Raw genomic sequence first — 18,209 nt, 5'->3', positions numbered from 1 at the left:
TATCACTCAGACACTGCAGAGAGTCTGCAGTTTCACACATTGCACAGAACATGATAAAATGCCACCCTCAGATCCTGTGTAGGCCTCAAACATGCAAATGCTTTTTTCCTGTGAAAAATACCACCCACATTTGTTTCCTTACCTGACTTCCATTGCCTGGATGTCATTCTGCAGTTATCAACACAGACAATTGCACTAGAGATCTGATATTTAGCCAACAGCTCATTCCCTTGTCACACTATAATAGTTAAAATATGTCCACTGTTATTATTTTGGTTATCCCTCCTTTATGAAGAGATGCCAAGAACGTATCACCTTCTATTGCTCTCACTGAAGTTTATTGCTATAGGAAAACCACTAATTTATGAAACAATCTTCTGTGTGGCAGTTACAGTTGACCATATACAACCATTCACACAGAGACACTATAAATTAACCTGGTATGTTTTACCTGTGACCTTGCCATAATATCATAGTCTGGTTTATATTTCCAGAAAATCACAGAATCCGATAAACTTGATCTCCCTTTTGCCTCTTAGAAAGGATTCTGGCTTTTCAGCCTTGCTCAAGTTGTTTTGTGTCAGTCAAATTCCTAAAGACCCACTTCAGCAAAGCATTTAAGAATGCATTCAAGTTAAATAACAAGATTTAGTAGTGAGAGCTGTAAAGCAAATATCAAAGTAAGATAGTGCTGGACTTTCAAGTTCCATTTTTTAAATTTTTTTTATTTTGGTATTTAATACCTCAGTGTAATGGAGATGCTTACATGAAAATACACAGAATATTATATTGCCTGAAGAATTAAAAAAAATGGGTAAAGAAGGATAGGAAGACTCTCTCTGCATGTCAAAAGATACATAGTGAACCTGTAGAAAAAGTCTACATTAGCAGCCGGTTTATGCTAAGAAGGGATTTTTGAATGACCACTTGGAGGATTTAAAGGCACATTTGTTGCATTCAGTGGATGTAATCAGCTGTGTAATAATCATTTTATTAAATAGACCAGTATTTTTATTTAAATAAGTACAATGATAAATTTGGGCACTGTTAGGCCTCATCAAGCATCTCACTGCTCTCAGGGAATCTGCCACAGTTCCACTCAGTACAAAGATGAAAACATAGAGGAGACTCTTTAGTAGAAATATCTGCCTTCTGTGGCTCCAGCTGAACTGGAATTAGCAGAGAGCCTTTAAAATGGGAAGATGCAAATATCATATATGACAGGTCACTGTTCTCACTGTAGCTGTGCTTTGCTTATCTTTGAGTTAAGTGCTTCTTTGACAACAAGTGAAGAAAGCTGTGCACTCCTGTGAATGGGGAATTTGTAAAATCCCAGTATCTCTTAGCCCTGGCCCATGTTCTGAATGCCACAAGCTATGGCATCTCATATATAGCTATATTATATATGTAAATATATAATAATTAATTGACTCTATCACACATAGGAACAAGTGCCCCGGGTAGCAGAGTTGTGGGACAGTGTAAAATCGTGCTCTGTGCTGAATTCATCACTTGACAGGTTCTCATTTGCCCAAAACGTCACAGATCTTTGCCTGTTTTATAGCAAAGCACTGTATGGATAAGGGTTGTGAATGCCAGGAGCCCTGGATAGCCAAATTATTGCCTGCTTTTTTTAAGGGTTTACTGTAGACCATGCTAATCAGTATTTCTTTCTCATTTACTTTAACAGTTAGGAATTCATGGATATGCTTTTGCAATTACAAACAATGGATATATTTTGACTCATCCAGAACTCAGGCCTTTGGTAAGAATGCTATTTATTTATCTGTTTTATTTAGCTGTATGTGTTGCATTTGGTTGGTTTTTTTTCCTAGTGTGAATAGCCTTCATTAAAAATTTAATACAATGGAGCTGATACTTTATATTGTATATATATGTATATATAACTCATCATAGTTCTTGGTAAATTTACCTCTGGAAACAACACTTAGCATGAAAAAACCCCTAGGAAAATACATATACAACTTGCTTCTGCAAAAGATGCAGACCTCCATTACTGCAAAATAGCAAAGCCAAAAATTGCTATAATTATGTTCATTTTACATTGAAATGGAATGTTGTAATGCTCTAGTGCTGTGTAATAACCCCTATTTTTCATGCTAAAGTGTTAAAGTTAATTTAATATATGTGCAGAAATTTCAATAAAGCATATTTTTTAAGCAAAATAGGAGCACTAGGGATTTTCTGTACTAAAAGAGAAATAGCAGTAATTTTTTACCTTTAGTTTCCCCTTATCATCTTGTTTGCACTAATCACAGCAAGAAAAATAAAGTGACTGTTTTGCAAATGTTTATCAAGTTAACACCCCAGAGGGCTGGTGCATTCCTGGTTGCATCATTGTTTAGGAACAGCCCTGCCAAGTGTTCCATCACCACTGGCTCCTAGCAAAGCACTGGCATTAATGGTTCCACTGCTGTGGCCACATGGCTGCCACATGTGTTTCTCATGCAGGAACTCCAAGTTATCTCCAATTTCAACAATGTTTCAGTAGAAAACAGAAATATTAACTGGTTGGATAATTTAATTTGAAAATAAAATTATTGACAAGAGTGAGTTATTATGTCATTAGCATATCTGAAGTCTTCACCAAGCAAAATAATTTTTCTTTCTAAGATATGGGCCAGGAATTGCACACTAAATTAACATTTATATTTGCACTTAGTTTGGTTCTTAACTGGAGTGGAACTTAGGAAAGTGCAACAAGGATGCTTCAATGGGTAAATCTGATATCCTAGGTTTGCAAGCTACAGGAATGTATTTAAATGAAAGTTCTCTCTCTACATCACAAGATAATTTTTCTTTGCTGTAGTGTCCCTTTATCTTTGGGCAAATTACTTATTTCAAAATGATTAGTATTTATTCAGTATATAATAGATATTTTATAAAACAGAGGGCAATGAGGTCCAGGACCTGTGTATAGCTCTAAGTTAGGCTGACAGAGAGTCTTACCCACTCCCTAATTTCTGATGTTTTGCTTTAGTGAGGCAGAAGGTTATTTGCTATTACTATCCCTTACCAAATGTACATCTTGAAGGCACTTACTTCATTACCTTATACAATGGAATCTCTTTTTAAAATCAAAATGTTGGTCAGTAGCCCATAAGCTGTCAGCTAGGGGAACTCATTGTGATATACTCATGGTGTGTGCATTTCAGGTTTTTGGAAGAGTCATTTTTACCTCTGGGTTCTGTCAGTGGTGGGTAATGAGAGTCTTCTGTTGACTTCAGTGGAGTTTTTGAGAGTGAAGTGATTGCTGGCCTGGGCCTTTGGTTTAATATTGCAGGCCAAATCCTGATACCATTGTAATATTCCATGGAATTCGTGACAATAATTATGTGAAAATAGGCCATAGATCTGGAATTAGATAATTCACTAAAGATTCTCTCTAAAATTATTTCTGTCTTAGATTTACATTCATGTCTCATTGAGTACTGATTTGTTCCACTCTGGTTTATCCTGTTGTTATATTTCATGTAAAACTAGAATATTACTGAATTCCTGATTTCCTAACCCCATATCTGTAGTTCTGGAGCTGATGAGCTGCTTTTTAAGGAATTATCTTCTGGGACACAGCAGAGATTTGGGCTAGCAAACAGCACAGAATGCTTCCTGCTGCAGCTGAGCTCTACCTAACCCTGAGCAGGGCGTGTCCTCATTCAGCTGGCTGCATTTTTGTCCTGATTATACTATTGGGTTTATACTTAACAGTGCTTTTCTGAGAGACTTCATCTCTTGATTCTTCTGCTGTTTTTTTTTTTTTAATAAACTCGGCTTTCGGTGGGGCTGGCGGGTTGGGTGCCCGTGGTTGGCTTGCAGGAAGGAGAGGAAGGCACTCGCTGGCTCCCGAGCGGCTGCGGCTGCTGGGGCAGCCCCGGGAGGTGCCACCGTGCCCCAGAGGGAGTAGAAAGAACCTCTTGGCTCCGTCCTTCACAGGACATGAGCAGGGCGAAGAGTCGCGGCAAACAAGCGATGCAGCAGGCGGCGGGGAGCCAGGGTCCCTCAGAACGGGGGTCCCTCAGGGCGGGGGTCTCTCAGAGCGGGGGTCCCTCAGGAGGGGCTGGGGCACACCGCGGCTGCAGGGCGGCCGGCGGCCGGCAGGTGGCGCCGCAGCTCCGCCCAGGGCGCTGCCCCGGCCCGGGGCCGATCCCGGCGGAGCCCCGGAAGCCCCCGCGGCCTTCCCGGCGTTAAAAATGTAATGCAATGGAGCAGGTACTTTATGTTGTGTATATATGTGTATATATATGTGTATAACTCATCGTAGCTATTGGTAAATTTACCTCTGGAAACAACATTTAGCGTGGAAAAAACCCCTCGGAAAATCCCGGGGTTGATCCCGGCGGAGCCCCGGGAACTCCGCCCGCCGCCCTCGCAGCCTCCCCTCCGCGACGGGATTGCGGCCCGCTTTCTATTTCTTTATTTTATTTTATTTTATTTTATTTTATTTTATTTTATTTTATTTTATTTTATTTTATTTTATTTTACTTTACTTTTTATTTTATTATTTTATCTTATTTTATCTTATTTTATCTTATTTTATCTTATTTTATCTTATTTTATCTTATTGTATCTTATTGTATCTTATTGTATCTTATTTTTATTTTTGTCACATAACCGAAGAGCATCCATTGCACATTTTCCTCTATTATGCCTCTTTTAAGTCTTCCTCCCCTACCAAAAACACCCCAGTGGGAATGTCACAGAGCATAGCTGATGAGAAAATCCTTTTTTAAAATACTCCTTTAATACATCAGAATGCCTCTATATGCTGAGTTTGACTAAAAGTCTATATTTCTACAGAGAGGTATTTTATTTTCCACGAGAGAATATTTTCAGTTGTGTGATGTAATTTGTAATTTTATATTCTGTTGAAAATCACTACCTACTGCTAATAAAAAAATAATAAATTGTTTGGGAGTTCAAAAGGGAATTTTCATTTTTTTCTTAACTTGGTGTATGAGGCTCCCTACCTGCATAGAAATGGGCACGTGAGGACACAGTCTTCCTCATTTGTGATCATGGCAGATCTGCTTTTCAGGAATCTCTTTACACTTGCTGTGTGTGCCCGGTGTTATACTGTTAGATTTTAAAATGAAAATATGTCATGTTGATGATGTTGCAGTTTACCAAATAAATGAGTTTACTGAATGTAAAGGAAAAATGAGAAACCAGGGATAAATACATTTGACTGCCCTTGAAAACAGCCACTATATTAATTGTGGTTAATTGCCCATTATTGCCACTGTCATTCTGCAGTCTGTTAAAGGCTGGTGCCAGAGGAAAACTGCTTTCTTAGGGAAGTGCAGTGGAATTGCAGAGAAATCAAGGAATGTCCCTGGAAATGAGTGTCAGCCACAGTCACAGATCAGCACCGTTGTGAGCCTTATCTGGTGCAAGGGGTTTGTGCTGTTGCCTCTCAGCTCTGATGTGTCTGTGGTTTTCAATAAATAATAGCAAGGTTGCTACCAGTTTTTATAAGGTCCATGGCTTTTTTGATTCATAGCCAGCAATGGGATTTGTATTTTTGTTCAGGGAGTGGAACAGGGTTTGTGTTTTTTCAGTAATTACTAGGGTAGAATACTCAGAGTTCCTGAACAAGGAGGCTGAGTTTCTTAAGAAAATATGCATTTAAAGACAAATGCATATGTTCTTGAATAAAAATGCATCTTTTATTTACATTCTACCATTTTAAAAATAAATCTGAGGTTAAAAATGTGTTCTGATTTATGAATTAATCTAATAACATCCCTGCTTAATAAAGATTTTGTAATATTTCTGGGTTTAAATCAAAATCCTCCATCTCTGAGAAGATTGAGACATTTATTCTTACTCTCAAAATAAGCTCTGTAAGACTTGTAATGGGGTTTATGAATGGCTGTTTGTGAATGCTCTTACCACTGTAAATTAATTCATCTGATGCCCTTCTATACAAGGATACACATCTTTAACTTGATCAGCCTTGATTGGGAAAGTTACACCTAGAAATCAAAGCCTTTGTGTAATATTGCAGTGCCCTCAACAAAATATATTTGGTGGTTCAGGTGCCTGAGTGAGCTCCCATTTCATCCTTAGGATGTCAGAATGCCAGCTGTCACCTTGTGCTGCGTTAAGCTGAAGGACCTGGAGTGTTTGAAGATTCTAGATCGGTATTAAGTCTTTTGTAGCTGTAAATTTTGAGAAAATTTGTTTCTCCTAATATAGGAAAACAGAGAAATCCGAGTGTCAGGGGAAACATTAATGCCCCACTTAAGCAGTGTTAGCCTTTCAGAAGCAGCAAATCTCATTTCTCTCTGGGGAGTCCCGCCTGGAACGTGAGATAACCTACACTTACCCTTGCTTTATTCATTGACTCCATAAAACTCTACAGCTGTAGCTGACAGCAGAATATTTAAATGATTTGAGCAGTGTAAATGCCTCACGTTCATTTAAATAACTGAAGAATTCAATCACTTGAATGCCAATGATTATTCCTATTGGAGTTTACATTTCAAAAAAGACAGCCCATCTGAATCCCTGTGGGAGCATTAAATTGCTATCTAATTAGAAGTGCAAAATTACATATATTTAAAAGATAATTAAAGGTTTGAAGGCTGTTGAATAACTGGTTGTACATATAAATGAATCACTGAAAATTTGTTAGCAATATGCGAAGCTTTCTTTTATTCTTTGCTTTCAGCTTTGAAGTTAGGTATAACTGAGCTCATGGGTTTAAGTCTGGTAGTATTAAGATAAAGGCAGATGTTTTTAATTATTTCTACTCGAACCCCAAATAATTATAAGCAGCTGCCAGTTTTACATAATCCCGAATGATAAATCCCGAGAATGCAAATAAAATCCCAAATAGAGGGGTTGTTTTCTTCAGTGGAGTAAATCACATCCACGTTTCTGTGATAATTGACTGCAATCCACCTGAGAACCTGAGCTCAGCTGATGAACTCCTTGGTCAGGCTCAAGGTGTAGGACTTAAAGCTGGTATTTTGTATTGACTTTTACTTCACTATGTGTATTTCCATATTGCTTTACAATTTTAAACATTAGTGCACTGTTTGAAAAGCAAACACATATTAGGAGGGTGAGTAGATAGAGTTAGTTAATACATGTGGCATAAGAACTATTTTATTGTTTTGCTAGAGGGTTCTCCTGTGTACATGGAACTTCTAATACTTTTTCTCTGCCTGGAAACCTAGAATTACATTATTCTCTTTTCCCTAGAAAATGACATGACTCCTGTTTTCAGCTTCTCTTTGCAGTATTTCTGCAAATTTTATAGTTCAGCAATTTTTCACTACTATCTGGGATGGAGAATCAATCCAAAATAACTGGTTTTTACTACCAACCATAACCTAGGTAATTCTAGATTAACATTTTAAATAATAGGCTGGTCATGAAAATCTGTGTTTGGACATGGAAGTTGTTTTCCCTATTTTCCTAAGAGAATCAAGGCATTACCTTTTTAATATTAAACTAAGGAGGTTTGTTCGTTTGTGAGGTTTGAAACAAATTTTGGTTTTGACTGATCACCTATCAGTGTTCTATAGATTCAAGGCTAAGTGCAGATCAATAAGAAACCATTTGAAGTTGCAGGCTGGATGGAAACTGTGATATTCAAGTACCACAAATGACAAAACAGGATCATGTGAGCAGAGAAAAAAGTATTCCAAATGAAATAAAGAGCTTAAAGGCCAAGCAACAGTGATTTAGATTAAGATGCTACTTCACATGTATCCCCAAGCAGAATGTTTTGGAGCTAAGTAGCACATGGAGAATGAAAGCTCAGTCGCTGGGGGTGATGTTGTATTATCAGATTATAAGCAGGTAAAGAGGGAAGGGGATTTTTTACTTCTATTGTTGGTTTGCTTATTGGTTTTTATGTTGTTGTTGTTGTTTTAGTTATGTGTTTGTTTTTAAATCACACTTTCCCCTTGCACAGTCCCTGCAGTGGGACAGAGCAGCAGCTCGTGCTGGGAGGGCTGGTGAAGGAAGTCAGGTCTGATGCAATTGCCACCCCAAAAGCTGCAGGCTTTGCATGGCAGTCAGAGGTACCCCAGACAATAAATAAGTGGCAGCTTTAGCTGGTCTGAGGGAAGGGAGGGAGCTGAATAACTGCCCAGACCAGGGAACTGCAAACAAGACAGTGCTTACAACCTCTGCCTGTTTATTTAAAGCTGCATGGAAAAGTGTGTAATTTTAGTTAATTGTGCTTTTCCTCTGATATTTCTTCATTCAAGATTTCCTATCAAGCTTTGTAGATAAGAATACCTTTGTAGGATGGCTTAGTGCAAGTTAGTTATAGAAAGAATTTTATTGTGCAGAATTTTATTATGTAGAATTCAAGCTCAGCAAAATATATTTGCATATTTTCACTTGTCTTCTCTAAACAAAAAGGGGCTGATCTTCTCAGCCTTGAGAAAGTCTCAAAGGCTGATGAGATTAATACACTTGATGAGATTAATACATTATCCAAATTTTGAAGTGCTAGTTCACAAAGATGAAACTTCATTGAAGGATGCTATGCTTTAAAATTGGAGGAGTTTTTTCAGTACCCAATTCCTTACTTTGGTACACATTAATAATTTGGCAATGGAGAGATATTCCTTGAAATTATTTTACCTCTCTAGGTTTTTGTTGGTTTTTATTAGGTGCTTTTCTCACGGATGACTCCACATTGTGGCTTAGAAAATTCATTAAAGTCTGGTGATGCTTCCAAGGTTGCTATCACAGCAACTTCCTCTCTCCCACCTCCCCATTATCCAGATGGAGCACGTCTGAGAAATTCCAATCACCTTAGACCCAAGATTGCAGCTGTTAAGATGTAGCTTGCCCTGTCCTTGATCAGATTGCTACACTCTGACTCTATAAACACATGGCTGCTCATATTCAAGGCAGATGGATTGGGACTGCTTGTGTTAAAAAAAAATAAAAAATAAAAAAAAAGTAAATCAAAGCAAAGAGTTTAATAATGGCACATGTAAATGGTCATGTACAGGGTGGTGAAAAATGTGGCTCAGTCTTTAGCAACACACATCGCAGGTTTGAATCATCCAATGCTGTAAGAGTCTGGCCCAGTCTCAAACAAAAGATACTGAGTAAGATATGATAAAGCTCATTCTAATGAAAAAAACCAAATCATTGTTTTTTCTCACAAACAATAAGTCAGAACCATCCTGTAGTTCTGAGCAGACCAAAAGTTTCTTCTTTTGCAGTCCAGATATTTAACACTTTTCAGCATTTTTTTCCTCCCTGGGGTTAATGTCTATATAATATCACCTCATATTTTATACAAGCCAAAGATTAGCAGCACACATTTTAAATCTAGCTCTTTTTCTCCTGTACTTAAGTCAGAGTAATTTGGTAGAATTCCTAGTTTCTATCCTTCCCAATGAGTCCCTTAATGATTTTTTTCAATGCTTTATGGTAATCTTGCAGAAGGATTTGGCTTCAGGCTTCAGTCAGCATTTTAAACTTTACCCAGGAGCCTCAGAGATAAAAAGTTAGATTAGGATTGCTACCAGAGAAGAAGGTATAGATGAATGTTATTTTTAAAACCTGGGGAATTGCTTCAGTGTCCATGAATATCTTTTACTAAGAAATTAGTTAAGCAATAAAACCAGAAACAAGCTGGAAGAGAATGGACATTTCAACATTACTTTTATGAAGTATTTTATATCTGATCTGCTTGCACTGGTGTTTGATGCCCTGTTTACATGAGCATAATGTAAAATTACTGTGGGAGTAAGGTGATATTTTCATGAAGATCATTATTTCTAGTCCTAAATGCATTTAAGTGCACTTGCAATTCCTTTGAATGCTTATAGAGCCTAACTCTTGCTTGATCATTGGGATTTTGGCTTTGTGTCTTCTTTTATGAATTTTTAAGACACAAATGCTCCTGATTCTTTTCTGCAGAAATTTGGATATTTTTTTTCAGATCTTCATTTGTTTGCTTGTGGTTTTTGCTCTCTGAGTGCAAGGTGAGGAATCTATACGATTAAAATAAATACAAGCCCCATAATGCGATACTAATGGTTTGCCTGGGGTTTGAAGCCTGCTTCTGTTGTCAGACACACAAGATCAACTTTTCTTGTCCTAAATAAGGGTCTGCACATGTCTGAGAATGCAGTATAGCCCAGAAGCTCTTCAACATCTGTGAGGGAGGATGTAATTAAACATTGGAATGAGTACAGGAGCTGTTTGCTCTACTCAGATGATCCCAGCTCATGTCCCTTGTAACACTGTTCAGCTCTCAGTATTTCAGAGCGTGGCTGGAACCATTTCTCTACTAGAATGACTAGATTTATTTGGTTTATTTGGTTAATTGGTGCAGCCACAGAGAATAAATGTAGTTCCTCCCTGTGAAGATTAAAGATAATATTGATATATCTTCAGCCACAATGAAAGACTTGTAAAACACAGCTAGAGAAATTAAGCCCTAGTAATGAATGGGATGTTATCCTCTCATATGTTATTCTTGTGAGATTTAATTATATTGGCTGCAAATTTTGTTCTTCTGTATTTGCGTATAGTTATCTCTGTGGCTATCACAGAGCAAAAATCAATTTGTAGGACTGAGCTGCCTGAATTCAAAGTCTGGAGTATGAGCACCTGCTGAAAGCAGAAGTTCTTTACATCTCTCCACCCATCTGTTCAATAGGAGCAGACAAGAAGTAGACAAACTTGTTACAAGAACAGTGGGTTTTAGCAGAGAGAAGGAAAGCACATGAAAATACTTTTCAATTGCATCTGCATCACTTCTCAGAACTTACACCAACAGAGTTACTGGGAATTTTTTATGGAAAAGAATGAGAATTCTCGGGATTTTATCCCACAGAATTTTCTAAAAGAACTATCTGTAAGAAAAATTGGAGTATCTAATTTTTTATGAGCAGAAATTAAGGAAGCTCAGTGAAGCCCGTGCTGGGAGAAACTTTGCAGTGTTACATCTCAAAATCTCTTTGCGTTTATGATGTTGTACTCAATAATTTTAAAGGTTTTCTGTTCAGGAAGATTTTTATTCCTATTTTTAATTATTGTGGTCTACAAAAGAAACTGTGGGATTTATATGAGGATTTTTAATTCAGAGAGGAAAAAGGATGGGAACAACCTTCTCAATGCTCAGAGAGCAAGGCTTTCCCTTGGTCTCTGTGTAACCTGCAGGATGTGATGGAAAGTGCTGGCTGTGGTGATGAATTGCTTGTCTCAAACACTGACAGGTTTAGTTTATGGTGTAGCTGGCCCTGGCCTGAGGGAGGAGAATCAACCATATATATTGTCTTACAGGTACAGTTTCAATCCTTCTGGTGCTGCTGAGGAGTCACAAGAGCAATTTGGGGATATTTCACACATCACAATGTCTCCTGTCATACCTCATAAAGAGACTTGTGGTTTCTCTTGATAAATGACCGGATTACACATTATGCCAATCTTCTCCCAAATTTACTCTTTTTTCAAATGTAGTCTCCTAATTTTAGTCTCCTAATTCTACTTATCCACTCACATTCTTTATTCTTTATTCTTTATTCTTTATTCTTTATTCTTTATTCTTTATTCTTTATTCTTTATTCTTTATTCTTTATTCTTTATTCTTTATTCTTTATTCTTTATTCTTTATTCTTTCTACATACTTCTTTCTTCCACTGAGCCAGTTTGTGTGGTTGCACTGAGGCTGATTTTCAATGTTCAGCAGAGGGCAGAATTTTCCACGTTATAAACACCTAGATGACAAATTAATTTGTCACAAGACTGTTTATTTTAAATGTGCAATTTACAGCGTAACAGTGAGGAGTGATAAAATCCCCTACATTATCATTATTACTATGTTACTTTTCCCCGTGAAGTTGTAGATAAAATGAAATATCAGCAAATGCTAACACCATACTTCCCAAAGACTTGCATCTTATCTTGTTTGAAGTGAAATGGGTAAACATTTCGTTGATAAGATTATAGTAAATATAACTTCCTGTACAGCTGAAAGAGCTAGTTGGAGATATTTAACATAAACTTCAGGATCCAAGGTCTTGTGTATTTTCCATATGGGGAGAAGAAAGTACAACAGCTGAGTTTGACCTCCCTGTGTGTCCATCAAGAAAAGCTCTGCATCGTGGCAAGAGGTCATGCAAATGATCATGAGTTTTAGGTTTTTTAGTTCACAGGGAGCATTTATGCAGCAGTATGGTGCACTTTGTGTGAATCAAGCTACCTACTGCTAAATGTATTGCAGACCATCAGCAGGCATTTAGAATTTTTTTAAATCTTCTGATGTGAAAATCGTTGTGCAAATAAAACAGGATGTGCTAACTATTCCACCTTTTTTGTACCAGTATGAAGAGGGGAAGAAACGAAGAAAGCCCAACTACAGTAGTGTGGATCTTTCTGAGGTGGAGTGGGAAGACAGAGATGATGTGGTAAGAGATGTGTTTTAAAACCTTGTCAGAAGATGTTGTAGCATCCCACTACTGTACCTGAAAACTGTTTAAGTAGTCATTAAAGAGGCCACCTGACTGCTCTCAGGAAGGGAAGGACAATAGACCCTTTTATTTAATTCAGAATTTTATAACTGTTGTGCATTGCTTCTTCCTTATGTATGCATACACCACAAACACAGACTCTTTGTATTTTTGGTAAAACTCATCACCCTTGCAGTCTCCATGCATCCTATCGTGTATTTGTGCTGGATAACAAATATAGCACCAGAAACAGAAATAGAATGTCTCCTCAGGGCTGGCCCAGACCACTGATGAAACTCAGAAATTAGTTGAACTTCTTTCCATGAGATCCTTTTTTTCCTTAATAGAAGTAATGGGAGGATTTGCTTAATGTACAAAGTCAAAAAACATCAGATGAATAAACAAAATTGAATTCTTTGACCTATATGCAGAGCAGAGTTTCACTCCAAACTCTAATTTCAGACACATGGGTAGTTGCAGGAGAATGAGCTCTGTGTCTATCACACAATGCTTTCCATTAACCTAATTTTTCAGCGCTCCACCTACTCTGTAGTTTGCTCTTCATCTTATTCTTTCTTACCTTTCAGGCTTAGCCTTTTCTGCAGTACTGTATCAAAAGCTTTCCTTATGTCCATGGCTTAACCTTTGCCTGTTCTTTCTGTCACTTCCTCAATAAATCTGATTTGTTAGGCATGATTCGTTTTGTGTGAATCTGTGCTGACTGTCCCTAATTAAATCGTAACTTTCCAGGTGTTCACCTTTCTGTCCCGTAATTTAGGTTTTCCCATAAGGTCCCTCCTGCCAAAGTCACGACTGCATGTCTGTATTTTTCATAGATGTCTCCTGGATCCCTTCTCAAATATCAGTCCTGTGCTAGCTTCTCTCAGGTCCCTCGTACCTCTGCTTTGCCAGAGAGGTTTGAATACATCCACTGAAGGTTCCCATATTTACTGTGTCGTGTCCTTCCGAAATCTGGGATGGATCACGTACAGCAGCCCCTGGAGTCTTGTCAGTCTTCAGATGTCCTAATTTCTTGATCTGTGTTCTGACATGAGTCTGTATTTTCTTTCTCCCTTACAAAATATATATCTTGCATTCCTCCCTCTCTCTGCCCCCTTGGTGAATAGTGGAGCAGTTCATCTGTGTTTTAAGCAAGGTCTGTTTCACCAGGTGATAGATTGTCCTCGGCCTCTCCTCAGAGGCCACTTCACTTCCTAAGCTGAAGTTTTCTGTTGGAGTGCACACACAAACTTTTTCAACGTTTTTATAGCTTTGTGTCATTTTCTATGCACACACTATTTAACGTTTCCTCATAAGATTTTCATCCATTGTAGCAGCTTTCTGCAGTCTTGGCAATCTCATTGGCCTCATGTTTTATACCCTGCTTTTTCTCTTAACTTTGATCATTTATTATTCAACCAATTTCTCTGCTAATGACCTTTTAAAATTTCCTTTGTCCTTTCAAATGTTATTGTTGTAGTTACACACAGATTTTAAACCTTCATGATTTTTCTTCTTACTATTTCTCCTTGGTTTGTTTTCGTTCTTCCTTTATATTTCTTCTGTTAATTCCTCTGCTTAATTTTCACATTTTTAATCCCTTTTATAAAATCATATCTCAGTAGAAGTTCAGTGGTTGAGATAATGGGACATTGAGCTATTTCTGTGACATTGAAAGTTAAGTTTTATTTATAATTGAGATTCTGAGTACACATGAAAATCCAGATTCAGCTTTTCTAAGTACTGCCTTTGACTGAGACCCCTAAGCTTCATCAGGTTTTCCAAAAATTTCTTTAAAAATCAATCTTTTTCTTATCTGAAGGCTACGAAAATTTTGTTTCACATTTTGATGAAAAATCGATACATACATTTCATCTGAATCTTTCTTTCACCTATAAAATACGTTTCTTAAAAATGTATTTTTAATTGTAACACAGAAACAAGCTACACATGGCTCTGCTTCACCCAAGGCCTTGGATGTTCTTGATTTTTTCCAAGCTTGAGTAGTAAAGCATTGTTTATTCAACTGCAGAGGCAAAGAATTAATGTATTCATATTGCTGCTTTTAATAACATAGGCTACTACTGGTATATATTTCTCCCATGAAACACTTACGTAGAAGCTGATTAAGACATTTTCTTACTTTTTGCCACATTAATTTCATGGTTACATAGTTTTCCAAGAATATAGAATGATCTCATACTGCAGCAGTGAAACAGAGTTTTAAGGAATTGATTGAAAGATATTTTGTTGAAGGAGCAATAATGCTTATTACTGTGAAAGGTGAAGACATGGGTTTTCTTCAGTGATCCAATGAGGAAAAGGTGGCCAAACTAAGGTTAGAATTTTTTTCACCATGAAATATTGTTGTCATAAATATATCAGCTCATTTTCCAGGTTAACAATACCTGCTATCTTGCTGTTAAGGCATTTTATTAGAAACAGAAATTTTAGCATGAGCTTGTTAAGTTAACAGCATCTTCCAGCAAGGTTTGCAAATACACACTACCAAGAAGGACAATTCTCAATTTGGATAGAAACCTTTTTCTCATTACTTCACCTAAAATTCTTCTGTTATAATTTCTAGCTGAATGAAATAATTTTTTTCCAAATAAAAAAAAAGTACCATGAATGAATGTTTTGGGGCTTGAAGCCAGCTGAGGCAGTACTTATTTTATGCATTTGAGGAGGGAGATGAAACTGCAGAAGAGCTGAGAAACCAGATTACAAAGCCAAGAAATGCAATCACAGCAAGCAGGGGAAAAAAAAAAGAGAGAAGAGTAAAACTCTAAATCCCACATGCAGACTTGATCTTAAACACTACTGAGAGTTTGGAGATCCTTTTAGTAAATCTATGACTTGCCTGAGGCTTGTGGGAGGAATGGGTCTTAGACAACTGCAGGCACCAATAGGAGAAAAATGAAAACCATGTTAAAGATAAATGGAACTGTTCTGTAAATGTTAGAAAGTAGGTGGTTAATTAAGACCAGCTCTCCAAGTCCAAAACCACAAAACTTAAAATAGGAAACTATTTCCAGAATTGCCTATTATGTATTGTTAAAAAAAAATCTACGGTAAAATATATGCTTTATTTTATATATGCCTCCAGCTAAAATTATTCTTTTACACTCACTGACAGAAGAGTAAGACTGTTAATTCAAATCTAGATGCCCTAGAATTAAATTTAAGGAGCTGCAAAGTTTGCAGTTTTTGATAGGTCAGCTGTACTCAACTTGTCTGTGAGAGTAAAACTAGATATTTAACTGGCAAGTTTAGTGATTCTCTTTCCCCTCTGTACTAACTCGGCCTGCAGAGCGCGTTGATATTTGTCTTCACAGTTTCTCATAAAACTCAGCTGAATTTCTCAATCTGGCATGAGGTACTGTAGAACAGGAGATATTTATTCAGCAGGAACATGATGTCCAAAATTGTGTTTAGATAGATATACAGTAGAAGAGACATAAAAATGCTCATTTTGCCAATATCTTCCTGCATTTTAAATGCTAAATTGATTTGTAATAGTGGAATTTTCAAGTTGTAATGAAAATTACAGCTGTGAACTATCTTTCCCACGAAAAGCAAAATAACTCACATCTTCCATTAGTAAATCTAAGAGTGTTTAAATTAAATATTTCCATTTATGGGTCGTGTAACTGTTAAACAGCAACTTTTTAGCTTCTTCCCTAAAGTGAACTGATGAATAGGCAAATTAAAAATCTGAAGGCTGAGGATTTCTCAAAACACCTGTCTTGTCTTTCCTCAGTTTTAGCCCAGAAACCTTGTCCTCATCCTTGGGGACATTGATGGTCATTTTGGCTTACAGACCTAGGGGATAGTTCTTGGGTTTTTTACATTTCTTTTCATTATTTTGGCACATTCATCTGTGAGAGAGGTTGTGTGTCCTTTGGGAGGAAGGCAGGGAGCATCAAGGTGTGCTAAGGGCAGAGTTTTGAGGGATGTTGGGCCAAGGACTTAGCAGCTCCCTGTAGCTCATGTAGAAAGAAAAAGTTACATGAAAAGAATGTGTGTTTGTAGTGGTGATCTAAAGAGTAGCATTTAACTTGCAGAGCAGCAGCTAAATCATTCTGTATAAACCCTATTCCATTTGTTTTCTGTTTTCCCTAGCTTCTCTGAATCTTTGGCTTATAAAGCAATGAAACACATTTTTGAAGGGGATTTAAAATGTCGTTTGGAAGATGTGGAGAGGTCTGGGCCAATTGTTAAAATTGTGACTGGCCTAGGGCTTCCACTACAGAGCTAAAATTTAATACTTTTTAAGGGGTACACCTGGACACCAATGGACAACCAGAGGGAATTGCAGAGCACTGTGGCTGTGTGCTCCCCCTGGATGATGTAACTGATCCAGTGGGCTGCCATTCTGGTTTTCATGGGCTAGTGTTAATTTTTGAATTATTAATGAAATATAAATTATTATTTAATTAATAATTAAATAATTATTTAAGATAAGATAAAGTTTCTCAGGTGTGTTAAGGATGTAGACCGATGTAGATTCTTAAGCAGAATAAGTAGTGTAAGATAAGAGGTTTTCTCGCTTTTTGCTTTCTTGTTATCTGTGTCTCGATATATTTAAACATTGGGCCCTGGTCTAACCAGCTAAATCCAGCTAGGAATCTAGTCCTTGCCTTGCCATCAGTAAATACAGAATAATAGTCACACTGTTCATACCAAATAAAATCCAGATTACTACACAAAAAGGTATTTTACTATGAAGGATGCTGAGAGCTCCTATCTTATGTAGATCAGCTTGAAATAGTATGGCAGGAGCCTTGTGCTACACAGCCACTAATAAAATCTGTAAATGGGTTCTCTAGTGTGTACTAGAATTATTGGAAATGAAGGAATGAAGAAACTTGAATGCTACTTATGCTAGATGAGTGTACTGGAGAGCTCAGAGGTTAAAGGATTACAGACAAGTCAAATAAAGGAATTGAAATACATTTCCTTCCTTTCAGCTTCGAAATGCAATGGTGAACCGCAAAACAGGAAAGTTCTCCATGGAAGTGAAGAAGACAGTGGACAAAGGGGTACAATGTCTAAAATACTATTCCAACTAAATATAAAGCAAGGAGATAATTTTTCAATTATTTTTAAGGTTTCTATAAATGTGGTTCCCTGCAGTATATTTTTTTTTTCACTCACTGAATGTAAACTTTGCTTCTAATTATGTCAGTGACTAACCACTTGATCTTATATACATTTCTTATAGTAATCTAACTTCTTGCCTTCTTTCCTTTTGACTTTCTTGTTCTGAATCTAGAAGCGGGTCCTGGTGATGACAAATGACTACTATTATACAGACATCAAGGGTACTCCATTCAGGTAGAGCAGCCATAATAAATGGACATTTCATCCAACTCATTGGTTTTGTGCTTATGCAGAGCTTGTGAACTCATTAAAAGCTCATCAGCAAAGACTGACAATGAAATATCCCTGGACAATGCTGAAAATAGCAAGGAAAAGGAACCTACCAGCATTCCTTTCAGCTTTTCCAGGGATGGAAAGTTTGTGCAAGCTCACACAGGCAAACTCACAGTGTTTGTCATGGCTTACGTTTCATTGAAAAAATATTCAGTTGAGGTTTCCATTGAACGAAAGGCTTTCGCAAGTACTTGGAGAGCTATAAATACTATAATCCATTTAAGTAACTACATCTTGAGCTCCATTTTATTATTTTTTTCCACAACAAGAATGTAATGTAAAATGAGATAGTATTTCACTTCCAATTTG

The 18,209-nt window shown here is 37.2% G+C and overlaps 1 protein-coding gene across 5 annotated transcripts in view; it reads left to right on the top strand.

The window, feature by feature from the left end:
- Positions 1-18,209, top strand: part of CACNA2D3 (calcium voltage-gated channel auxiliary subunit alpha2delta 3) — a 386,651-nt gene that overhangs the window by 281,964 nt on the left and 86,478 nt on the right. For all 5 annotated transcript variants that reach the window (XR_005981759.2, XM_002192832.6, XM_072935079.1 and 2 more), the window contains 4 exons: positions 1,691-1,765; positions 12,336-12,419; positions 17,435-17,506; positions 17,740-17,801. Coding sequence is in view for 4 of the 5 variants with exons in the window: in XM_002192832.6 (XP_002192868.2) it covers positions 1,691-1,765; positions 12,336-12,419; positions 17,435-17,506; positions 17,740-17,801 (293 nt within the window). In the remaining variant the exon portion in view is untranslated. The remainder of the gene's footprint in view (positions 1-1,690; positions 1,766-12,335; positions 12,420-17,434; positions 17,507-17,739; positions 17,802-18,209) is intronic.

Source organism: Taeniopygia guttata, chromosome 12 (genome assembly GCF_048771995.1).
Source record: "Taeniopygia guttata chromosome 12, bTaeGut7.mat, whole genome shotgun sequence".
NCBI classification, from domain to species: Eukaryota; Metazoa; Chordata; class Aves; order Passeriformes; family Estrildidae; genus Taeniopygia; species Taeniopygia guttata.
The sequence above is the reverse complement of the archived record's forward strand: the minus strand, read 5'-3'. Positions and strand labels throughout refer to the sequence as shown.